Source organism: Nomascus leucogenys, chromosome 11 (assembly GCF_006542625.1).
Source record: "Nomascus leucogenys isolate Asia chromosome 11, Asia_NLE_v1, whole genome shotgun sequence".
NCBI classification, from domain to species: Eukaryota; Metazoa; Chordata; class Mammalia; order Primates; family Hylobatidae; genus Nomascus; species Nomascus leucogenys.
Genome location: NC_044391.1, coordinates 12,634,460 through 12,660,788, shown reverse-complemented (window position 1 = coordinate 12,660,788; position 26,329 = coordinate 12,634,460). Strand labels below are relative to the sequence as shown.

General features: G+C 36.7%; 1 protein-coding gene across 4 annotated transcripts in view; it reads left to right on the top strand.

Moving 5' to 3' along the window:
• CACNA2D1 (calcium voltage-gated channel auxiliary subunit alpha2delta 1) overlaps window positions 1-26,329 on the top strand; it is a 504,363-nt gene that overhangs the window by 366,043 nt on the left and 111,991 nt on the right. For all 4 annotated transcript variants that reach the window (XM_030822006.1, XM_030822005.1, XM_030822007.1 and 1 more), the window contains 3 exons: window positions 16,107-16,176; window positions 18,275-18,325; window positions 22,411-22,510. In XM_030822006.1, coding sequence (XP_030677866.1) covers window positions 16,107-16,176; window positions 18,275-18,325; window positions 22,411-22,510 — 221 coding nt within the window. The remainder of the gene's footprint in view (window positions 1-16,106; window positions 16,177-18,274; window positions 18,326-22,410; window positions 22,511-26,329) is intronic.

The following is a 26,329-nucleotide window of genomic DNA, read 5'->3' as shown; positions in this document are numbered from 1 at the left end:
TTCTCCTCTAAGAGCTTTCTCATTGCTCAGTAAGATTCTTCTCTGCCCTCCCCACCCTTCAGTTGTCCGCGTAACCTCATTCTTCTTGGATGTGTGTCAAGAACCCACGAAATCGGGTACAAAGAAGGTTGTAACACTATGGCCCTCTGCCCTCCGCTGGTGGAGGACAGCTGCCTGACACATCAGGAAGCAGTGGCAGGGCTGAGCCAGCCCCGGAGCCGTGGGCCAGAGTGGAGCAAGGGACTGACAGCGTTGTTAACCTGCCACCATCCATCAGGCTGCAGATGGCGGGACTTAAATAATTAGCATGCTGTAACACATGCTTTGGGGTCAGGGGCACCCCTGCCTGGGTGCCACCACGTTTCCCCATTCGAGGTGCCAGAGTCCACCATGAGAGTCACTTATGACATGCCTGGTCTAGCCACAAGCCCCCAATAGAACCCGCTTCTGTGCCAGCACTTGGAATGGCGGACCGGAGCCTGCACTCACTTGCTGACACACCCCCTCCCACCAGAGGCTGGGTGCACAGTCGCAGCAGCTGTGAGATCTACGCTGGAGTGCAGGCCAGGTGCTGACCAGCAGGCAGAGTAGATAGGGTGTCTCCTGCGGTGAACCCGGACCCAAGCAAGGCCTGGGCAGGGGCATCACTGGCCGGAGGTCTCTGGCTGGCAAAGTGACCGAGAAAAGTCCTGCATTAGTCTTTCCAAAACATTAGCTGTGGAAGCAACCATGTGCCCACTCACAATACCTAGGTTTTAAGTAAGAGTTTGGCAAGCAAAGTGACTCACCAAATAACAGGCTGAATTCATTTACCTGTTACAGGAAGGTCTTTAAAATAGCCCACTTGACTGCTAGGGAATACACTTGAAAGGATTTTAGTTTAGTGAATCTGTTACCGAGTTGCTCTTTATGACAATAATGATATAATAGAACCAAGTATTTAGTAAAGACATTGAGACAATGTCATAATTTTAAAAGTGGGTGATTGTGTTTCTGTTTTTGCAAGACTGTGTTTTTAACACAAAAACACAGCTTTGTTGAAATGACATGATTAAAAAAAATTTGGGGAGACTATATGTACTTATCATATTATTTTGATAGAAGCAAAATAATATAGAAGGACTCACCCCTGTTTACTGTATGTTAAACCAGAGGTCAAAAATAGTCTTTCAGTATTTTAATTATCTTAACAATAAATGGCAACAGCACATATGTTACTTCTACTTAATTTTACATGGAAGACTTGACCCTCAGGCTAGGCTATCCCTGCTAGCTGTGAGAACCTAGGTAGGTCTCCTAAACTTGCTGAGACCTAATCATTAAATTTGAAAAAGTGGAACCTTAATTACTCTGCATTTTATCCCCTAGGGGTTATTGTGATCCATGAGATAATATGATGAAAAGTACTTTGAAAATCGGAAACAGTAGGCATTTCTACAATAGTGCATGTCAACTAGAATAATTTTGCCTAAATGCAGCTTTCTCTTTATCTCGGACATTAAAGAACATAATTGAAGCTTACAGAGAGTTGACAAGGAAACTGAAATAGAACTCTGGAAGGAATCTAAACATGTCTGAGCTATAAAGTCAGGCAATAGCACCACATAGTGAAACTGGTCAGAAGAGATGGATTTTAGCTGGTGGCCTTAGGTCACTTTTCTATAGGGTTGCCAGATATGATAAAGGATGTCCAATTAAATGTAAATTTCAAATAAGCAATGAATAACTTTTTAGTGTAAGTATGCTTCATGCAATATTTGTGATACACTTTTACTAAGAAGGTATTTATTTTTTATTGAAATTCAAACTTAACTGATTTGTATTTCTTTTTGCTAAATTCATCAACCTTCTCTTTCAGGCTTTCAGTTTCTATATTTGTAATATGGGAAAGTCAGCTTCCCCATTACTTCACAGTATTGTAAAGATCAAGCAAAGCCTATTCATCCAGATATATAGAATTTTATAATTTTCATTTTTAAATTCTCTAAGCTACCTATTTTTATTTTTGTAAGCGAATACTTGCCATAGAGCTATTGAAAATAAAATGTTTTGCGGGAACTAGAACTTTCTGATTCACAATAGAAGCTAAAAAATATTCTTGTTGATTATTAATATGCTACTTAAAGCCAGAGTCACATACCATGAGGCAGGTGAGCAATTTATTTGTGTGTGTATATATATGTATATATATATGTGTGTGTATATATGTGTATGTGTGTGTATATATATATACGTATATATGTGTGTGTGTATATATATACGTATATATGTGTGTGTGTGTATATATACGTATATATGTGTGTGTGTATATATATACACACAAATATATATATTTTAACCCCATCAATATTAAGTACCCATAATAATTAAAAATAAAATTAAAAATTTAATTGAAAGATAATATCATGTATAAGTTTTGAGACACACACACACACACACACACACATTGTACAATGGTTAAATCTAGCTAATTAACAAAGCCTCACCTAACATAGTTATTATTATGGTCTATATATCATCATTAACTAAAGTCACCATTTATATAATAGATGTCTTGAATTTATTCCTCCTCTCTAACTGTAATTAGGCGTCCTTTGACCAACATCTCCCCATTTCTTCCTCCCTTGTAACCACCCCAATCTTTGGTAACCACCATTATAGACTCTGTATTCTATGACATCAACTTTTTTTTTTTTTTTTTTTTTTTTTGAGACAGAGTCTCACTCTGTCACCTAGGCTGGAGTGCAGTGGCGTAATCTCAGCTCACTGCAACCTCTGCCCCAGGGTTCAAGTGATTCTCCTGCCTCAGCCTCCCGAGTAGCAGGGATTACAGATGCACGCCACCATGCCTGGCTAATTTTTGTATTATTAGTAGAGATGGGGTTTCGCCATGTTGGCCAGGCTGGTCTCAAACTCATGACCTCAGGTGATCCACCTACCTCAGCCTCCCAAAGTGCTGGGATTAAAGGTGTGAGCCACCACACCCAGCCAAGATCTACTTTTTTAGATTCCACAGTAATTATATTCTTAAACCAGATAGCCAGAATATAAACCCCACCTCCACCAGCATACGTTGTATGATGATGACCTTTGGAAAACCCTCATTGACCTCAGCTGTGAAACAAGGAGGATAACAATGCTTAGATGGTAGAATTGTTAAGAGAATAAGAAGCATTAAATCTGTTTGGAGCATATTGCCCAGATGTAGGGGAAAGTTGGAGTACTCTCATGATTTTCATTTATCAGATTATTTAAAATACACGGAAACACTGACTTCCAGTGAGATCTCTAGAGCTGGCATAATATAAAGGTACCTATGCAGTGCTGACTCAAAACAGTAGTTTCATAATTAATGGAGATTTAAACTCTTAATATCTGTCCTTGGACTGAACATGAACCTGCTTTATAATTTCATTGATGTATATGGAAATAAGCTATGAAAATCATTGGTGTCTGTCCTTTTTCTTCTCACTTCTTTTTTCTTTTTTTCCTCTTTCTCCACCCTCTTTCTTCTTCCTCTTTCTCCTCTCCTTCTTGGAAGGTAGGTAGACTAGGTTCACATAAAAGCTGTCATCAGCGTCACTTTGTACTTTAACTAAGTCATATTATATTTCTGTACCTATTTCTTCATCAGTAACTTGGGATGATTGAACAAGATGATTTCCAAAGCAAGCACCAATTTTATCTGCTTGTAGCCTGCTGTCGCATTTGCTACATCCACAGTCTTTGTTTTGCAAGATAAGTAGAGTGACTAGCCCTAGTCATACAGCTAGCTCATGACATAGATGTGATTAGGAACTCATATTTAATGATGTCTTCCTTGAATATGTGCTCACTGGAAAATCAGTTTATCTTGTAAGTTCTTTCCGTTAGAAGCTCTTAACTTATTTATACAAATTAACTTTAAAGCTATTAAAAACTGCTTTCAATAGCTATCAACTTTGTGAATTCTTATGCATCATAAAAACAATAGGTACAAACTGGTCATTTCACCTGTTAATATCTCCTGAAATTGTACCAATTGTTGCAGTAATTGGGATTGTTATTAGGAATCAGTGGCTCATTGAAATGCCAATGTAGCCAGCACTTACTCTTTTTTTTAGACAATTAGTTGTATTTATTAAAAAAGAAAACTAAAAATCTACTTCATCTCCGTATGATGTTTACTTAATATCTTATTATTTGTTCTTTCTCTGCCCTACCTCATTTTTTAATTTCAAAACTATGAGATTATAATAAAGGAACCTAATGTGTATGAAGTTAATGTAAAATAGAATTCTGAGAGACATCTTCTTGTTGCTATTTCTGCTAGGATTTTGCTGGAATAAAATACAAAAGAATCTCTTACAAAGTATATGGAGTGACTTTTTTTTCCATACAGGTAGCCAATAGCTCTTAAATTGTGTACCACTTTTTGAACAATAATTTAGGAATATTTTAAGCATCAAATAGCAGATGACAAGGTAGTCCAAAGAATACTTTTTAAAGTTTAGTCATAAACGAAGCATTCGATCTATTTTTAGCCAACTAGAAGAAAACGGGATAGCAGTGGAGCCTCAACATTTATAGTATTTATAGAAGTACTCTTTTGGTTTTCTCTAAAAATGCCTGATTTTTTTTTTTTACTTTAACATTGGTTTATGGACACATAGTTCAACTATAAATGTATATATTTGTTGATCATTATATAAACTTAAAATTAAAGTGTTTATTACATTTTATGCTAATAATTATTAAAGTCCAGTGTATTAGTTAGGACTCTTACTAGCTACCAATTGAAGAAAATCCAAAATAATAGTGATTTTTAACACTATGGAAGTTTGGTTTTTATTCATGTCAATCAGAGTTAACACAGACTGGGGCAGGTAGGGAAACTACACAAATAAGGGGTCTGCACCCAGATCTCATTACTCTGTCATTCTCAGAGCATGGGATCTGCCTTAGAGTCTATCGTTGTTACTTGTGCTCTTTATTAGGAGCAAAGAATGGTATTCTTCTGTGCCCCCTTTTTAAGGGAACTTCCTGGAAATCACATAAAGCATTTTCTTTCATTTGTTTCTGGCCAGAATTTAGTGATCTCTTGGTCATATTTACCTTCAAAATGGCCATATATCCAGCTAAATGGCAGGGGGCTGTACTGAGGAAAGGAAAACATATTGGGGAACAAAAAGCATCTCTGCTATGGTTACTATGTGGACATTTGTGTTTTAAAATAACAAGTTGTTTCTGCCTTTTAGAAAATTTAAATCTAATTAGGTAGTCAAAACTTACACATCTAAATTAAATACATCTTAAATTTAGATTGCAATACAAATTATTAAGTGATTAAATGCCAAGTCACTTAAATAGACTAGCAATAGATTTGCTATAGAAATTTTGAAAAAGAAGAGTTAATTATGGATTAGAGTCATATAAGAGGTTTATGAACTTTGGATTGAAAACCAAGTCAATGAAGAAGAAAAGGCAAAATGTTTCTGGAGGGAAGAATGGCATAAAATAAAAATATAAGGAGATGAACAACCAGTGTTGGAGACTAGTGAGGTCAGTTAATCCAATAGTTTTGTTACAGAAAAAGTAATATTGAATCAAAAGGTTTATTAATGGTAGACTATGTGGCCTTGAATGTCAGAATGGTTTGGGATTTAATGTGTAGGCAAAGTACCACAAACATTTTGGGCACTGTAATGCAATGATTAAAGCACTTAATATGATTAGAAGGAGAAAGACTTGGGGAAGCTTGACCAGAAGATATGCTATTTTAATGGCCAGATGTGTTTAAAGATCTGAACAAGGGATCAAATAGGAATTAAGAATTCTTAAATAGAAATGATGATATCAGACTTTATTTTTTAAAAACATGAATTTAATGACTGATGTAGAGTGTCAGTTGAGTATCATTTTTTAAGTTGAATGGATGAGAATATCAAAGCTGTTTACTAACATTAAAAATCAAAAGTTTTTATTTTGGGAGTAAAGTGATGAGTTTAACTGAGAACAATAAAGTGTGAGGTGTTGACAAGAGGGTACAAATAGCTCTTTTTACGCTCAAGCACTGGTTTCGTATTACGTGGTTTTCTTTGCTATATACTATCCACCAGTTGTGTTGTGTGGGATTGCATCTTACGCATACACAAAAGGATGACATACTGTTTTAAAATTCTGATTTCACCCTGATTATGAAGGCAATTCTGTAGCATTTTTGTTGCATTTTGTATAACCTTATCTCTTACCTGAATTTGTCTTATTTTTCACAGGTAAGGGTTGTAATAATTGTTCACCTTATGGTCAACCAAGGATTCAGTCATACCTAAACTGACTAAATGATTGATTTTATTGCTCACAGATTAGAGTAGGTAAATAGGATGGTAATATGAAAATGAGAGCCATTTGTAATTTGAATGGGGATAACACTATACGCAAAATATGTAAATAAGTATTGCTAAAAAACTTTAGCTGTTTTCAACTTCTAAGATATATCTCTCAACCTGTTTCTTTTTTCTTTGTGTTACCAAATTTCTGTACTTATGCCATTCATTTTTAAATGCATAGAACATCTTTGCTGTGTAATTCATTTATGTTCAGTATACTTGATTATGAAAAATTAAAAAGATTTTTTGTCAAAAAATCAGATGTTTCAAGCACTTTCTCAGGTATGCTAAATATAAACTTGTAAAGAAATCTATCAATCACCATCATCTAAGATTTTCACTTACAGAACTAGGAAACTTGTTCCCGTAGAATCATAGTTTGTTTTATGTTTTTAGCGATGTCATTATTGTCATCTAATTGAATTTATTTGCTTACAAAAATAAGAAACATGTTTCTCTGTCAGGCTTTATGTTTTTGTCTATGTAGCACATATCTAACATTATTTCTCAGTAAATCCTCCCCAACACTTGCCTCATAGAACTTACTGTGCTCACGCTTATTTCCAAGTCACTCAGTGACTGCATTATGTGAAATCTAAAGGATTAAATGTTTGTGTACCATTTACTTTATTGAGCGTTTCATTTAGCTTCCCAACTTGTCCTTGTTGACTGCTACTCCTGCTGACAGACAGATATCCCTTTAAGTAAAAATGTTTTAAGTGTGTTATCTGGCATCTTCAGTATTACCAGTAATCCACTTTGTAATAAGGGCTTTTTTTTTTAATTATGGTGATTTATTCTCGGCTGTAATACCATGTATCTGTGTATGGGTTTCTGCCCATTGTTTATAAGAAGTTTGAGAAAACTTCTGGAAATAGAGAAAACCAAACACCGCATGTTCTCATAAGTGGGAGTTGAACAATGAGAACACATGGACACAGGGAGGGGAGCATCACACACCTGGGGTCTGTTGGGATGGAGGACTAGGGGAGGGATAGCATGAGGAAAAATACCTAATGTAGATGACGGGTTGATGGGTGTGGCAAACTGACATGGCACATGTGTACCTATGTAACAAACCTGCACATTGTGCACAAGTACCCCAGAACTTAAAGTATAATTTAAAAAAAAATTCTGGAAATATTACAGTGGAAATATCAAAGTCACTCTCCAACCGATATAGTGATATCATCTGAATATCCTAGATACCGAGACGCACTGCCCAGAAACAAAATTAAAATTCAAAATTATTTGATTAAATCAGTGTAATTAAGTCTGGACAAAGGAGGAAAGACTGATAAGAACAAGGCAGAACTCCTGTTTCTGAAGGAACAGATATCCTGAGGATTCTAATACCAGTAAGAGAAGATTTTTCTCTGGAGGAGTTCACAAGTGGATGAAAAGGAAAACTTTTAAACACGTTAAAATATAATGCAAACAAAGAGCTAGTAAAATTATTCAAAATGATGTGGAGGATCAGGCACAGTGGCTCATGCCTGTAATCCCAGCAGTTTGGGAGGCCAAGGAGGGAGGATCATCTGAGGTCAGGAGTTCAAGACCAGCCTGGCCAACATAGTGAAACCTCATCTCTACTAAAAATACAAAAATTAGCCAGGTGTGATGGCGGGCACCTGTAATCCCAGCTACTCAGGAGGCTGAGGCAAGAGAATTGCTTGAACCTGGGAAGAAAAGGTTGCAGTGAGCCTACATCCCACCACTGCACTCAAGCCTGGGCAAAAGACTGAGACTCCATATCAAAAAATAAAAAAGTAATAAAAGTGATGTGGGGTAGAGTTAGATTATCAGCTGTCTGGTGAATTATGCAAGCTGGCATTGTCTAGTTAATGGCATCTGGCTCTCTTACCATGACATTCAGACCATCCAAAGATTCTAACTCAATCTATGTCTCCAGTTTTATCTCTTAATGTACAGTTCAAACTTTATTGTTTACACCTGTATTACATTTTCTCTGCTTTTAATTTTTTTGTTTTGTTTTCTATTCTACAAATCTGCCTTTTTGTTTTTGTATCTCTATGTGCATAGTTCCTCGAGCCCATCTCTGGTCGTATGCATCTTATTCATTCAAAATAAAATGCAGGCCGAGAGTGAGGGCTCACGCCTGTAATCAAAGCATTTTGGGAGGCCGAGGCAGGCGGATCACTTGAGGTCAGGAGTTCGAGACCAGCCTGGTCAACATGATGAAACCCCGTATCTACTAAAAATACAGAAATTAGCCAGCTGTGGTTGTGGGCGCCTGTAATCCCAGCTACTCGGTAGGCTGAGGCAGGAGAATCACTTGAACCCAGGAGGCAGAGGTTCAAGTGATCCAAGATCGCACCGTTGCGCTCTCGCCTGGGCAACAACAGTGAAGCTCCATCTCAAAAAAATTAAATATAAAATACCAACATATGAAGACTTGCCCCAAAGCAATCTTCCTTTATTTCATTCTCTCAGATAATTTTGTTTTTTGTGTATATTACAATAGATAGCGAATTTTACCTTCTTCCAGAATTTATTTTGCATATGCCATTTTAAAAGCCATTGCAATCTATGCAGTGAGAGTTAATTACATATTTGTATGCCTCATATCACCTAACACAGTTCCGTGCATATAGTGTATAATAGGTATTTTTTAAGCTGGATAAACAAGTCAAGATCATAAGTACTAGAACTGAAAGAGTTTTAGAGTAGAATTTTAGAGGATCAGTTTCTAAATAAAAATGAAAGAAGGAGAACAAGCAGTTGGAGAATGTTAAGGAACATAAAGTTACTATTTTCTAGGTCCCTGTCTGCACATCTTGCCCATCCTCTCATCTATGTCAGTATTCTCCATGAGGTTAATATCACGAAGTCAGTTTTTAGATTCCTAGAAAGTTTCATTGACTGTGTAACACCAGCCTGCATCAGGGAGATGGAATGGGATGGGGAAATAGTATCATGTTCAAGCCCCAGTCACAGGAATATGTTTTTAAGTGGTTAACATCTAAGCATATCTTATAAAAATCTATTTTTAAATATAATCTATAAGTAGTTCCAGTGACTCAGTGATACTGTTTCAGGTATCTGTAAATGGAGTGCTTATTTTGTGCCAACTATGGTTCTAAGTGTTTATGTGTAAAATTCGTTAAGTCTTAGCTGTAATCCTAGTAAGTGGCGTTATTAGTCCCATTTTACTGAAAAAAGGTTAATTTATCCAAATTCATGAACCCAGTGAAAAATCCAGGTAGGCTGGTTCCCAAATTCATGGTTTTAATTTCTACACTAGGCTAGGTCCAACCAGGGAAGACAGTTTCAAAATGACAAGAGAATGGACTCTTCATATTAACATTTACTCACCCGGAATGCTTGCTTTCCTGTCTTATCTTCTGCTTGTGAACTCCTTGATGGTTCTAAGCCATAATGCTTTAGACATTCAGCATTTGAAAATTTCATCTGGGAATGATTGTTATTTTTCAAAAGTAACTGATTACTTGGGACCGTTTATTTGGGACTCACTAGAAATCTTATATAGCAATAAGCAGTTTCCTGGGGACAAAATAATACTCTCCTAAAAATACATGGGAATGAGAGCAATACAGTGAAGCAGAATTTTTAAAAGTTTTTTATTTTTAATTTTTATGGGCACATAGCAGGTATATAATTTTGATACAAGCATATAATGTGTAATAATACATCAGGGTTAGTGGAGTATTCATCACCTCAAGTGTTCATCATCTCTTTGTGTTACGAACATTCCAATTGTACTCCATCAGTTATTCAAAACACCACATGAAGATTTTGCCTCCTGTGCATTCTCATAGCTTTAATACTTGACCCATGTTGGCATGATTGAGAAAAGTCCTGACATGTATCAAGGTACTGATTCACTTACCTAATAATCAATATATAACAAAAGAAACATTTAAAAAATACTCTCAGGAAAAATTCCTACCGAATAGGTAAATCAGTGCTTAGGGTAACCCTGGTCCATGATGTTGTCCAGCAACTGAGGTTTCAGCTATCTGCCATTCCTTAGGTTGTTGTCCTCATCTGTCTGATTAAAATGGGCTCAATACCACCGTAAAACTTTTTTTTTTTTTTTTTTTTTTTTGAGACAGAGTCTCGCTCTTTCGCCCAGCCCGGAGTGCAGTGGCGCAATCTCGGCTCACTGCAAGCTCCGCCTCCCGGGTTCACGCCATTCTCCTGCCTCAGCCCCAGGAGTAGCCCGGCTAATTTTTTGTATTTTTAGTAGAGACGGGGTTTCACTGTGTTAACCAGGATGGTCTCGATCTCCTGACCTCGTGATCTGTCCGCCTCGGCCTCCCAAAGTGCTGGGATTACAGGCGTGAGCCACCGCGCCCGACCTATAAAACTTTTGAGGCCAAAAGAACATGGGAAAATTAGTAGAAGGCAACAAGAGTGATTGAAGAGTCATGCATATATCACTTTTGCTCACATCCTGTCTACTAGAATTTGATCACATGGCTACATCATGACAAGAGAAACTGAAAAGTATAGTTTCTGGCAGGGCAGTCCTGAGGACTTTTACTAGAAGGAAGGAGGAGGAAATGCATATTGAAGCCCTGTTACAGTCCATTCTTCTGGCATTTCAAGTATCTGTGCATACCATTTTTTCCCACGTGTAGAACATATTCAGCTCCTCCCCATAGATGATGTAAAGTCTCAACAAATGAATAAAATCTAGGATCTCTGGGTCACATGCAGTTCTCTCCATCAGGTAGGATGTTTCCTCATTTGACTACCTATAATACAGCATTATGCCAGTTATTTTCTCTACCCTATTCTCATTGCTGCCCAAATATATAATATTCATTGGTCATGTCTGCTGGGTAACTACAATAAAAACTCCCAACTGTAAAATGAGAGTGAGAAATACAGAGCAATCACTGACCCATTCACCCTATCTCATTCTATCAGGCAAGAAATACAAAGATATCCTACTTTTGCATAAAGCTACGTTTCTTGGTTAGCTCATCTCACTGTTTCTGGTAGTGTTCTCTAGGAGTAACTAGCTTGTCTAAAACACTTTCTGACGCATCTGAAGGGGTGTGCTTGAGGCTAAACAGCTTTTATCGCTTGCTGTTACTGGCGCAGGTTTAGAGCCCAAAAGGTGCTTTAGGGTTCAACTACAACATTTCTGCAGATCAGGTTTGTGGTTTCGTTAGTAACACAGCATCAACAACAATGCCCAGATGACTTCTAGTTGTTGTTCTTTTCACCAGTAAATTTCTTGTGCAAGCCACCTCAGTCCTAAAATTTAGTCTAGAAATAATTCTTAATACTGGTATGTTTTATTTGTTTAGATTCTAAATTTAGCTTATCCTCATCTCCATCATCTCTGTGGTGGATTACTTGAAGACATTGCTGAGTACAGAAAATTTGATGTTCTAATAGGTACTGGATATTACTCATTTGTAAATTGTCCATTTGTACCTGTGACCAGGGTTGCTAGCTGTCCGCCAAAGTTCTGTCTTCCCATTCCACTGGGAAATTTTCTTTTAAATAAGACTCCCTAGCCAGGGACTACATTTCTCCCACCTTTTTGTTTCTGTAGGACCATATGACAAGTTCATACCAATAGAAAATGAGTGAAAGTAATATGTGTCACTTCCAGCCTGAGATTGTTAGGACTTGACTGTGCTTTCTCCACACTTCCTCCTTCCATCTAGCAGCTGCAAGCCCAATGTCCTGGATGCCCTTGGAATCCAAGTGCTGAAGGAGGCAAAAGCTCTGCCAGCTTTAAGACTGCATAACTGCCTGGAGCAGAATCTATCCATGCACTATCACTCTCCACACCCTGCACAACTTAGCCTGTTATTTGAGTTAGAAGTACTTTACTAAGATACAAAAGATATCAGATTTTTCATTAAGGCATTTGTGCCGCCATGGCTAACATAGAATCTTCTTCCTATACGTCAAGTATTTCCCAGGTTAAAAGTTTTATTCGGGAGCAGATAACTCAAAATCTGAAAAGGCCAGCTATTTGCTTTCCTAGATTTTTTGGCACCTTGGTGTGGGTATAAGCCACATTCTTCTAATGACTGTCATCTACCCTGAACTTGGTTATTGGAGCCATGGTGCAAATTAGGGACTGTGGAGGATCCATTCTGGGATGACAGTAATTGAGCAACACTGAAATTTATGGAAATTTTGTGAGCTATGCAGTACACATTTAGTGAAATAATTTGGGCTTGAAAATAGTCCCAATTTATTATCTTGGCTTGCATGCAGTTCAGAGCCATGACTAATACTCTATAGGAGATGATTGAGACAAACCGAAAATAATGGTCCACCAATTAGATCTAGGCAAAGGACCAGGAGTGACTTTTAAAGGCATTGTTGAGTATATGAAATTTACTTTTTAAAATTATCATGAGACTAAGACTGTGAAGTTTTTAGAATTAGAAAAAATACATTTGAACTTTTTAATTGGGAAATGCAATTAGCTGTCATTTGATGTTTCTACCAAGAGAATCAGTCCTCAATGCATCATTATTGGCTTTATTCTTTCCTAGCAGCTGAAATAAAAAAAAAAAAAAACGGGTACTTTGCTATTATTTTTAGACCATATTAACCAGAAAATGGCACTAAAATCTGCGTACTTTCTCAAGAATATTTTCCCATTACATATATCAGTATTCTGAGTTAATGTACAAGTAAATACCTGCTTCAATCAACAATTTGATAACACCCGTAACACATCCTATGTATCAGGTGAAGTAAATGGTAGACCAGTAGATTTAGTAGAGGACACACAGTTCATTTTTGGTCAGGGGAAAACATTCCTATAAATCATTGTTATCGCCTTTAATGATATTCAAAAAGGAGACATCTACATCGTGGACTGTAATTTTCAGTTCTCTCTTCTGCCCATCCCCAAATCTTCCTGGAACACTAAAAAGTCATCTAAACTGAGCAACATTTCACTTTTTACGGGAATTTTGGAAGTTCTCTTTCCCTCTGTAAACATGCAGCTTTCACTGTGCATGGTTATGAAACTGATTATTTCAGGGAATTAACTTGTATGGTTATTAGCCTTTTTACTCTTTGATCTTTCGTAATTCTGAGCCTATATAAGGAATGAACGATTTAAATGACATGATGGGATTTTACAACAAGGGAATTAGTAATATCACAGAAGAAATTATGTTGTTCAATTTTACCATAACATTAATATCTTAATTTGGTTTACTCAAGGGATACTACCTAAGAGTAAATACCTCAGAAAACCTCTAAGAGAAGATTATTAATATTTTAAAATATAAACCACCTAAGGTTATAAACAATATTAAAATGTAATAGTCTGGCTCATACTGTAAATTATAGCCTTTTAACTTTTTTCTTTCCTTAAAGAAAGATATACATTTTATTGAACATAGTAATATATATCACAGTTAATTTCAATTAGCAGTGGTAGTGACAACAGAAATCCTAGATGAATGTGATTGGTAAACAATTCAAAAATCTAATTGAAACATAACTTTCAAATTCCAATTTCTTTAAGTTGTTTATCAGATTCGTTGCAGACCACTTTTAACTCAGGATTGCTGCTGTCATATTGGCAGTGGTAACTAATCACTTCTCTCATCTACCCTATACATTTGTGTCAGTCTGGGTTCAACCAGAAGGCAGAAAAAATACAGCATTTTGAACAGGGAAAGTTTATTTTTTAATAAAAAATTATCTACAATAGGGATTGGAGTAATGAGGGATTGGCTAGAAGTACAGAGAACTCTAAAGGATTTATGAATATCAGATATGATATTATGTAATCTAATATGTAATAACAACTGCCTCTAGGGTTGAGATAGAGTGCCCAAGGCAGAGCTCCTAATCCCGCAGTTCCCCTGGGCTGAGGTTCACATCTTGTAGAGGCCATGGTCATGGCCCACCAAGGTGGAGAAGTCACTGTGATGCCACACTGATAGGATTTGCTGGAAATTTACCCTCTGAGGTTCCAGGTTTTTCCTTGTAAGCTCTCCTCTTCAAAAATACCTGGGGCAGGGGGCAGGGCTGGAGGGGTACAGGTGACAGAATTAGAGCCTGAGCCTGGTGAAGCTGGCCATGTTGCTGGAGTGGGCAATCTGGGGAAACTGCAACACAGTAGGAGCTGAGCTCGGGAGAATATACAGACAGTGCAGGAGACAGACACCAGACAGCAACACATGCTGCAAGAGCCTGTGAGCAAACAAACCAGAACAAGGAAGCAAAATCCTTTTTCTCATTCAGTGTCTGTCTTGCATCATTTGCAGGCAAATCTTGAAATTGTGCCATCTGATAAAGGAAAAGTATTGAAAGGGCCCAGATCCATTTTCACAGGGCAAGGTAGAAGGTGCATTTGGAGTTGAGTGGCAGGAAATGTATTGTCAGCATAGCATGGTACTGAAAGTAGGATACAATTTCTATAAAATTTTAGGTATTACTACGACCCTATCTTGGAGAGTCAGATATCATAGAGGGATAATGAAAGTGAACTGATGTGTGTATCAGCATGCTTGTTACTTAATTCTAGTGCTACCACACACATACAAAAAGGATTATTTTACATCGCAGACTCACTTTCTGCAAGTGCAAATTGAACAAATTGCAGTAAACTCACCATTTCAGTTACACTGATTGTGTCAATAATGGTGGTTGGAAGAGTGCTATATTTAAACTTACTATTCATTGTAAATATGATTAGTCATTTAGAACAAATAAATCATTTTTTAATATAGCTACTAATAAGAAAAAAATTTCATAGTCAAGGAAGAGTTTCGTTGTATATAGTTTTTGACGTATCCTAATTGGCCAAATTATCTTAGTTGGCTAATAACCCTGACTCTCAGTAAAGTTCTTCATAATTTCCACAGTTTCTCAGAAAAGCGAAATTGATTGGGGGACATAAGTCATATGAATTAGGCATTTACCCAGGAGTCATATGTTTAAACATGTTCAAGTACGGGGACTTCTTCAGCATGAAATTATCGTCCAATTCATCAGCATTTATTTTTTTCATTGTGTCTAAGGTGTGCATGCATGTAAAGCTTTGTAAAGCATTTTAATTAAAGTATCAATTTAATTAGAATAGATTTAAATTAATTGCATTTAAAAATCAATACAATTAGATGAAGAAGTTATTTCTGATTATTGCAAAATGATAAAGGCTGTGAAAGTCATACAAGATTGTTGAATCTGCGCTTGAATTACTTCATATCATTACAATAAATTTAAAGAAAACAGCTTTCTATGGAGTTGTTTTAATTATAGCTGACCTTTTAATTATGTTAACGTGGACTGAGTAAAATTATGCTATTACATAAAAACCCAAGAAAAAGAGCTGTCTTATATAGACCAAGAGAATATGGCATTGAACGAAAATATAAGGAGGAAATAGTTGAAAGCACTATTTTCATTAGTGGCACATAAATTTTCTGTTAGAGAGGAAAAAAGTTATAACCTCTGGACACCTACTAAAACATATCAAGTTAGCACCCAGAAAAACTATGTGTAAATTTATTTCTGAAATAACACGTAAAAAGAGAATTGACTCTCATTGATTTCCTTTTTGTACTGCTGTGTTGTTTTCCATGTTAAAGCAATATATTACGAGGGCTTAAAAATGATATCTCCCATTTGAACACTGAAGTACATAAATGAAATTATCTATTGCATTTTGTGATTTTTTAAGTCTCATTATTTTTAGAGCATATCTAATATTTTGATTTAATATCTTTCTTTCTTTTTTTTTTTTTTTAGCTTCACCATGGGTTGATAATAGTAGAACTCCAAACAAGATTGACCTTTATGATGTACGCAGAAGACCATGGTAAGAATTTTTAGCTAGCCATGAAAAGATAAAATAGGCAAGAAGATATATTTCCTAAAAAGTCGGAATTTTTTATTATTAGGATGAGTATTAACTACTTATTGAAAGTGATTTGATTTTTAAAAATAAGTAAATATAGGTAAAGGTAAATGAAAATGATGAGTTCAAGTGGGTAATGCTAATTAATATAGGTGAACTAATTTATCACATTCATTTCAAATGGACTACTTTAAGTTTTATATTTAATCTCAGTACTACACCTCTTAGCTGGTATGGATTTCTATGGCAGGGATCGCAGTTTGCTTGGAGTAGAGCTCCAACAGAGAGATGAGATAGAGTACGAGATAGTTTGCCTCTGGCAGTGAACTAATGAGAACTGGCCCCAAGGTAAAAGCTGCTCCTAGTTATATTCATATAGCTTAGGTTTTATTTTTTTTTCCAAAATGAAGATTTATTTGTTCCTCACTACTGAAGCAACTTGTTCTCCTAACATAAAACTGGAAAAATACCACTAATTTGTAATTGGACTTACTGGAAAACAACTATTTTTGGGTTTTTTAAAACTATTAATTATATTTATTTGCTTTTTGAAAATGTATTTAATGTGTGAATTTTAAGAAATGAATTCACATATACAGTATAAGTGCTTTGTATCCCACACTTTTCATATCAATAACTTTTGAGTACATATTCATGAGAAAAGACACATACCATCATTTGAATGAAGACTATATGGTAACTTATTTACGAAATCCCCTATTACTGGACGTTTAGGTTATTTCTAACTTTTTTCTGGGGTTCAGACAAATTGCAAGAGGATAATGTTTGATTCCGAAGACTTGTATTTAGAGGCTTTTAGATGCCCTTTTAAATATCCCAGTAGCAATTTATGTCAACACCAACCATGTTTAATAGTGACAGTTATTACTAATTTACATATTCTTCCTGTGGAGCCATGGGGCCGTTGAGTGGAGCTAAAAACTAATACATCAGCTTGTTTTAATTCAGGAATTGGTTGTTTTGGAGGAGACTTAGAAGCTAGGTGCCAATCAGTAGAGGCAGACATGTCCTGTCTTCTCTTAACCTTCCCACTGAGTGGCATACCTGGACCAACATTAAGATACTACGCATCAGCCAGGTTTGCTGTCCATGAAAATGCACCTGCAACTCTGCCACTTTACCTTCTTATCAAGCAAGGGTTCAGGTTACAAACTCCAACTGCTTCCTCAACACATAGAACTAATTGTGCTGTATGTTGTCTGAAAACTAATTGGAAAGTTAACTGGCAGCCTCCTGAGAAGTTACATTTATAGTGATGGCTTCAGAGATAAGTAAAAAATTGAGGTCAGGTGCAGCCCTTCCTATCGGAGAAGTCAGGCCCCATTCCAGTCAGTGGCCAGGCAACATGAGTGAGCTTTTGGGTCAGTCATACACAGTCAAGATGATCTCTCTCCACAACCACTGAACCATCTGCGTAAATCTCTTCTAGAGTCTCTTTAAAATGCAGAGATTCTGATTCCACAGGGTTGAATTTGGAAATTAATATTCTGAACTGATTCCCCAGGTGATTCTTAAACACTGTTAAATTTGAGAGCCATTGAAATTCTTGGTAATAACATCACATATTGCCTAATTTTAATCTCTTTATTGGCCAGTTATATTTCTTTTTTGTTGAGATTGCTTTTTGATGTTCCTAAGCAACTTATCTATTTTTTGTGCTTATTTTTTACATTTAAAAATATGACAATTTATTATTCATTAAAGTGACTTTTAAACCTGTGGTCAACAATTGGAGTTTAGATAATAGTTTTTCCAGGAAAAATGTTGTTCTCAAAGTTAAAATATATTTCTTCATCTTCTGTTATGAATATCAAAAATGTTAAATATTATGCTTTAGCATCTCTGTTGTTATATTGGATATTGCTTTTATCAAACTGACATTGAAGAATATGAATAGAAAACCATTTCTACTTAGATAGAAGTGGGTCTTTGCTTGGGGAAAAAAACCTTGCCTCAGAGATCAGCAAATATCAATTCAACAAATATCAGTGTTTGATATTTTGGAAGAGAAAAGCATTTATTACAATATTTGTTTCAGGTACATCCAAGGAGCTGCATCTCCTAAAGACATGCTTATTCTGGTGGATGTGTGAGTAGTTAAATACTACATATTTATATATTGAGAATATGGGAGGATTTGTAGATAACAGTAGTATGCTGGGACTAACAAAGGTTTGATAGGTTAAAAAAGAAACAAAAATTATGATGATGTTTATATTCAGGCAATGAAGCCATATCAAGACAATAACTAAATAAATTATTTAATTAAAAATGAAGATAATCGGCCGGGCGTGGTGGCTCACGCTTGTAATCCCAGCACTTTGGGAGGCCGAGGCGGGCGGATCACGAGGTCAGGAGATCGAGACCACGGTGAAACCCCGTCTCTACTAAAAACTACAAAAAAAAATTAGCCGGGCGTGGTGGCGGGCGCCTGTAGTCCCAGCTCCTGGGAGAGGCTGAGGCAGGAGAATGGCGTGAACCCGGGAGGCGGAGCTTGCAGTGAGCCGAGATTGTGCCACTGCACTCCAGCCTGGGCGACAGAGCGAGACTCTGTCTCAAAAAAAAAAAAAAAAAAAAAAAAAAAAAAATGAAGATAATCTATATGGGTATTCATATATTAATATTACATATCGCATAATGTTAAATATGAAATATATTAAATAAGTTAATGTTGGAACTTGTTCCAGCATGGTAGCTTCACACCTGTAGTTCCAGCTACTTGGGAGGCTAAGGTGGGAGGATTGCTTGAGCCCAGGAGATCAAGGTTGCAGTGAGCCATGTTCCTGCCACTGTATTCCAGCCTGGGTGAAGAGACAATGTCTCAGAAAAGAAAAAAAAAAAAAAATCTGGGACTTTTAAAAGTGAAATGGTGATATACAGAAAATAATTCCTTGAGTTTTTATATTGGTCTGTTTATTATAGTGCTTCAATTCAAGGTATATGTGTATGTTTGCATGTGTACACGTTTTCTAATAAGGTTGAAGATGTAGAAATTGAAAAGATTATATCCTGCTATGGAGATTTACTTTTTTAAAGAGCAATAATCAAGGAATTAAAATAAACATGAAGTGTAAAATGCTTAGGTTACTCATGTTTTTCCCCAAGAGAAGAAATGCCCATGTTTTTCCCTGAGGAAAAAAAAAAAATCTATGTCTCATTGGAAGAAACAAAATCTAGTAATTTGAGGACAGCTAAATCCCACAGGCAAGTATTAACATTTGAATTTTCCCCATTTTAAGCTCAAGTAAACTAATTTAATTTAGTTGTCCAAACCCTTATAACCCAGTCTGAGAAAGAGAAGATAAATGAATTCAACAAATGTAATTTAAATGTTAATTCTTACTTTATTTCTTAAGATGCATTTAAGCCTCATGTTACTTTAATTAAATTATGGATCTTATATGTTAATCCTTGATCTTCTTCTTAAATATAAATCAATAAATTAATGCAATATATTATAATCCTGTTGGATGTATAATAATATCCAGAAATAATGTCATTTCAAAATCTATAGAAGCCAAATTTATATCCCAAACTTGAAAATGTATATGAAATTGAAATACTATTTTCAAAAATTCTTTCAACAGAAATGTATTGAGGTCTTCCTACACACAGTGTAGTAACATAGAAACAAAGATGATTAAAACATAGTTCCTGAGACCAGATATGGTTACTCACGCCTGTGATCCCATCACTTGGGAGGCTAAGGCAGGTGGATGGCTTAAGCCCAGGAGTTTGAGACCAGCCTGAGCAACAAAGCAATATCTCATTTCTACAACAAATAGAAAGGAAAAACCAGCTGGGCATGGTGGCACACACCTGTAATTCCAGCTACATTTTGGAGGCTGAGGTGGGAGGATGCCTGAGGCCAGGAGATGGGGGGCTACAGTGAGTCGTGTTCATACCTTGCACTCCAGCCTGGGCAACAGAGCAAGAGCTTGTCTCAAAAATAAAAAAATAAAAAAAATAGGAGATATACCTAATGTAAATGACAAGTTACTGGGTGCAACACACCAACATGGCACATGTATACATATGTAACAATCCTGCACGTTGTGCACATGTACCCTAAAACTTATATATAAAAAAAGACATAGTAGCTGATCTCAAAGATAATTCAAATGTATTAGGTAAACTAGACCTTAACAAATAACAAAAATAATTGTAGAAATTGATATAAAGTATGACATAGCACCAAAGGAATCCATAAGAGATAGCAACTTGATTTAATATATCAGGAAAGCATTATGGAGATAAAATTGGGATTGAATCCTCATGGCTCATATTTTCAAAGGCAAGCATGGGAGGGGAGAGGAAAGAGAGTGGAATTTCAGGTGGAAGAATTGCCAGAAGTGAAGCTGCACAGGTAAGTCTGGGGACATTTACGGAGGAGGTAGAGGATTGAAAATGCCTTTGCAAAATTATGACAGTGAGACAAATCTGACATGGTTGACTCTGTCTTGTTTCTAGCTTCACAGGCTGATTGGCTGCTCATTCCTGGGTGTGGGCCAAGATAACTTTGGGAGAAATTTAGTTTATAGTTTAAATGATAATAGCCCTTCCCTAAAACAAAACTGTCCTTATAAAACTAATGAAAGGCTACCAAATTAGAAGGATAAGAGAAACTTGAATTCTACAAAGATGTAGATGTAGTTAAATAATTACTAGCCATTATTCTGGAGGTCACAAGATTTGCAACTTCCCCTATTATTCCTGTAAATAATATCACTATTCTAGAACCTCAGATGGGGCTTTTGAGATATCTTTTCAGGCTTTTGCATTTCTAGCAGATGGTCCCACGGGGACCTGTGCCTCAACCAATCCTGTGCCCCCCACCCAAAAGTGGGCTCAGCACAAGAGGGCCATTTTCCACACCCCTGTGATTGCATCTTCAACCAATTAGCAGCACTCATTTCCTAGCCCCCCTGCCCACCAAACTGTCTTTGAAAAATCCCTAATCTCCCTCCGAGCCTTTGATGAGATTGATTTGAATAATAACACCATCTCCTCTCTGGCATGGCTTTCCCCGCATCAAGTAAACTCTTTCTTTACTGCAATGCCATGGTCTTTGTTAGTGCCACGGGCAGGAAGAACCTGTTGGGTGGTTACAGGAAGGAGAGAGAGAAAATGCCAAAACGAAAGGATTGGAATACAGAGCTATTGAGATTTCTGGCTGTTTAGTCCGTATCTATGAGTTGTTAAAAATATTAGGTCAGAATGTGTTTCTAGAACTTTCACCTGTTAGCATGTGAAGGAGACTAATTGCTGGGTTGACTGGCTATTACTGTAGCTCAGCATCTTCGTATAATGAAGACTGAGCCAGAGAGGAGTGAGGATGGGAAGGAGACCATAGGCTTGGAACACTGTTAAGTGGAATGAATAAGGGAGTTTGCCTGAATGCATAGGAAGGTTGAGAGGGAAGAACAAATTGGATGACTGAGACAGACTCTTTGGTACCAAGAACATAAATAGGAATGAAAAATATGTTTGGAAGTAATTTGTCATTTTGGACATTCAGTTGTAGGGGGTTCAGCAGGCAGCTCGAAGGATAAAACCAGGAAAGTGCTGGGAGCTAGAGATGTAGAAGTGGGGATTAGTCGCCTAGAGTTGAGCCAGCCCTGCACATAGGTGCAGTCACCAAGTATTGTAGAATATGTAGAGGAAAGAAAAATGAAGAATAACTTCTAGAGGATATTTACTTTAGGATGCAGAACAAGGCATTTTCTTGCAAATCTGTTATCATAATTGTTATGTGGATTTAAAATTATTGTTTTAATCAAGTCAAACAATGGGCTCCCTGGAGCAATGACTATGTCTATTAATCTGTCTACTCCTCTCTTCTAACTTGGCTAACAGAACTGAATGAGTGACTATACCATCAGTATCCATAATTTTTTTAATTTTTAAATTGTCACTTAACATGTAATTTTGATAATTTCAGTTAAAAATGTACACATACTGTGTACATATTGGGAGGAAAGAAAGGCAGGATTTCTTATAATTTCCACTTCTGTCAAAAAATGTGACTTTTTAAACTGATTTTTCAAGGGCAAAATTATTATTTAAATAATATATAAAAGATCTAGGGTCAGTGCATACATTATCTTTCCCTTATGATGTTCTTGATTAAATAAATGATGAGTAACATGTATGGACCCATTTGTCTATTTCTAGGAGTGGAAGTGTTAGTGGATTGACACTTAAACTGATCCGAACATCTGTCTCCGAAATGTTAGAAACCCTCTCAGATGATGATTTCGTGAATGTAGCTTCAGTAAGTATAAGATGACTGCATTTTCCTGAATTAAATTTGCGATTTCTATCTTCTCCTGATTTTAGGTACTTTATACCTTTATCTTATAGAGGCTGAGACATTTTTGATGTATTGCAAGACTATCTTACTGACCTGTCCTATCTTAGTGACTGATCTTCTTGTAATTCTTTTTTTTTAAGGTTTTATGTATATATATATTTTTTTTTATTATACTTTAAGTTTTAGGGTACATGTGCACAATGTGTAGGTTTGTTACATATGTATACATGTGCCATGTTGGTATGCTGCACCCATTAACTCCTCATTTACATTCGGTATATCTCCTAATACTATCCCTCCCCCTTCCCCCTACCCCACAACAGGCCCCAGTGTGTGATGTTCCCCTTCCTATGTCCAAGTGTTCTCATTGTTCAATTCCCACCTATGAGTGAGAATATGCGGTGTTTGGTTTTTTGTCCTTGCGATAGCTTGCTGAGAATGATGGTTTCCAGCTTCATCCATGTCCCTACAAAGGACATGAACTCATCATTTTTTATGGCTGCATAGTATTCCATGGTGTATATGTGCCACATTTTCTTAATCCAGTCTATCATTGTTGGACATTTCAGTTGGTTCCAAGTCTTTGCTATTGTGAATAGTGCCACGTGGATCTTATAATTCTATGCCAGGATCCTTTTTGAGTTTCTAAGAATTTACCCCTGGTTAAAGTAATTGAAGTAATGACTATAAATAAAAAGCATTCCACATATCCTCCTTCACTCAGAGGAGCTTAAATAAGTAATATGAGCCCCTTTACTCATGCATACCATTGAAACTCCTAGAAAATAGTAACTTGGCAGTATGACTATATGGCAGTTTTCTATTCATTATCATCCTCATTTCATCTTGGACACATATCTATAATGTATTATGTTCTTATAGGATGTTTTTCTTGTTAACATAAAAACCAATATATGTTTGAATGTGCTCTTATTAAAGTCTTCTCAGAACCATCATAGACCCTCCTACTCATAGCTAGAAAGTACTGAACTATGAAGCAAATGAAATAAGACAAACAAATGTTACCATGTCTCATTTTAATTCATAGAATTTAGGCAAAATGTTTCATGGCCATTTTCTGGAAGATATATTTACACTTGCAGTAAATATATTCATAGAGATGTGAAGAGGAGGAATTTGTGGTAAGGTTATTTTGTATTGAAAAATGGATCTGTCTCTGAAATGACTTGGGAGGAATAAGTTAAAGCAGCTGGTCTGAAATTGATTTACTTCTTAGAAAGAAGAAGGCAGGAGACTTTGTTTAATCCCTTCTCACCTGAAGCTCCGGGTAACTAGATTATTGATATTTACTAGGAGGAAGAGAATTTATCCCTGAAATGTTTTTAGTGGTATATCGCGGCCTAAGAGTAGGTATAGTACAACACGATACCTATAAGGCAAGGTTCCTGGCAAAACTCTCTCACAGGTGATGATATAATTCTCTGGGGAATAAACTGGAAGTATTTTATAGTTTACAAGGAGCCCTGTGAAACTCTTTTTGTGATTTCCCTTCATGTGGGCAAGAAGAATGTGTTCAGCACAGGAAGGAGGAGCTGGGAAGCCCTCCTCTGTGTGAGGCCTCTATCTACTTCATCTGAACCTTCAGAAAACCTTTAGCTTGTCTGTATTCTCAACATTATTTATTCAAACTTGATACTACATAAGATCTCTGATTCATTTAAGTCTGATTTTACAATCTATCTGACCCTGTATGTCAGCTCACTATGTATTTTAGCAAAATGCAAACAACTAGAATGTAATACTTGATCTCTCAAATAAGATCATCAGGAAAGATACTTATTTGGCTTTATTTGTATATAAACATATAGTTCCTAACAAACCATTAGGATAGTTCTTTAAAAATACCATCTGTGGCATAGCAAAAGAGAAAGTCTTAAATCCAGTGCAGATTTGACATATCTAGGTGAAATTTATATAAAACTAGCAGATATTCAGTGTGGTGAATGTCTTATTATGACTTCTTCGAGAAGCTGAACCTCACTTGTAGATTCAAATATAAATAGTGTATTTGGGAGGTGATCACAGGAAACACTACTACTTAAATAAGTCAGGCAGTGGATGGAAGGAAACAATGACAGAATCTTGCTTTAATTTAAAGGAACTTAATTCTCAGAGGAGTTCTGGAAGCTATATGTAATATTCACTTCAGAGTTAACCTGCCCCAAATCCAAAGGAGCTGAGGTTTTAGGTAGCAGCCTTCCCTATGTGTGGGAAAAACAGACCGGCCACAAGAGGGAGTACTGAAACAGAAAGTTGTAGGTGCTGGTAGGTAGAAGCCTGGCCCAGGATCCAGTCTATCCAGTCAATGATTCTTAAAGATGGAGACTGGTCACGATCTTTAAACAAAGAAACATGGAACATCAGGATGGTGGGCTTCTAGAGTTAGAACCAAGGACATAATTCATACTCATCTTTTCTTTCCTCTGATACCTTTCCTAATTTCCCTGCAGCCTTGCCCAACTCCTGTGCTGGTGGTTTGCCTGATAGGACAAACCAGACTCTTACCCCTGGGGCCTATGAATCCGTGGTTTCTGTGCCCATTCAAACGGTGGTTTCTTCAGTTGTCCATTCACAGTTAATCTCCAACCACAGACATGCTTGAACGAATCTCAAGTTCCCTCTTACTATTATGTAGCAGCAACACCCATGATATTCCTCTTGTCAACTGGAACCCTGCTAGTAGCATCACTTTTTTTTTTCTTGTAGGTCTACTGGCATGAGAATTGAAGCATATTCAGATAGTAGCTATAGATTTAGGTTTAGTTAAATTCTTTCTGGGACCCTGATAGGAGCACTGCATTACCCACCCCTTTCCCCCAACACATACACACTTGGAAAGCAGAACATTTATTTCAGTGGAGCCTGAAGTCTCAATGACAAGAAGTACACCTTTCCCAAGTGGATCACTTTTAATTATAGTAAGAGGGGACTTTCCTACTTTACCCACTTGGTTTTCATATTCATATATTCTACCTTTTAGGGGCAAAGCCAGGGGGTGGAGGAGAAAATTGATATGTAGCATTTGCCAGTTTTCATGATGCAAATATTCCCACTATGACCAATTTTAAGCTACCAATGTGAGGTTAACTAGCTTTTAAGTTTCGTGAAAATTTCAACCATTTAAAAAAAATTATTATTAGCAGTTACAAGCTGGCTTCAGCACATAAGCACCATGGTTCAAAATACATATCACATCTTGAAGACAACATCCCAAATCAGATTGTCATCTGTAAGCTGGAGCCTTAGTTGTACCTTTAGAGGAGACTGTCCCAATGTTATCAGGCTGGCAGCCTCTAGTGATGCAACATATGGTAGACCCTGTGAGTCCTGTGGTCATGTGCTTATTATTGGACTCCCTTTACTATAACATGTGTTGCTTAGTTTGAGATGTTATTCAGTATCCCACGATAAATCAGGCAGTATTTGTGAACCTGAGGATTAGTGATACTTGATGACACTTCATCTGTGAACAAGAAAGGGGAACCCATAACTGGAATTTGTATCCATAGTAGGAAAAACAAATTTGACTCCTTCTCCAAGGGGGTAAAATGCAATATAATAATTTTTTACATCGAGTTGCTGGTTGCTTTCTTTGAGAAGTGGTACTGTAATGAGGACTCAGCATCACACTATTCCCATGGGTTGGTTATTTACCACTGGCAGTAGTTGCGTCAAACTGGATGAGCTTTTAGGCCCATGTATATCCTCTCTGTCTACTATCCAGCTCCTCCATTTATGGGCCTATTTTGCAAGCAGTAC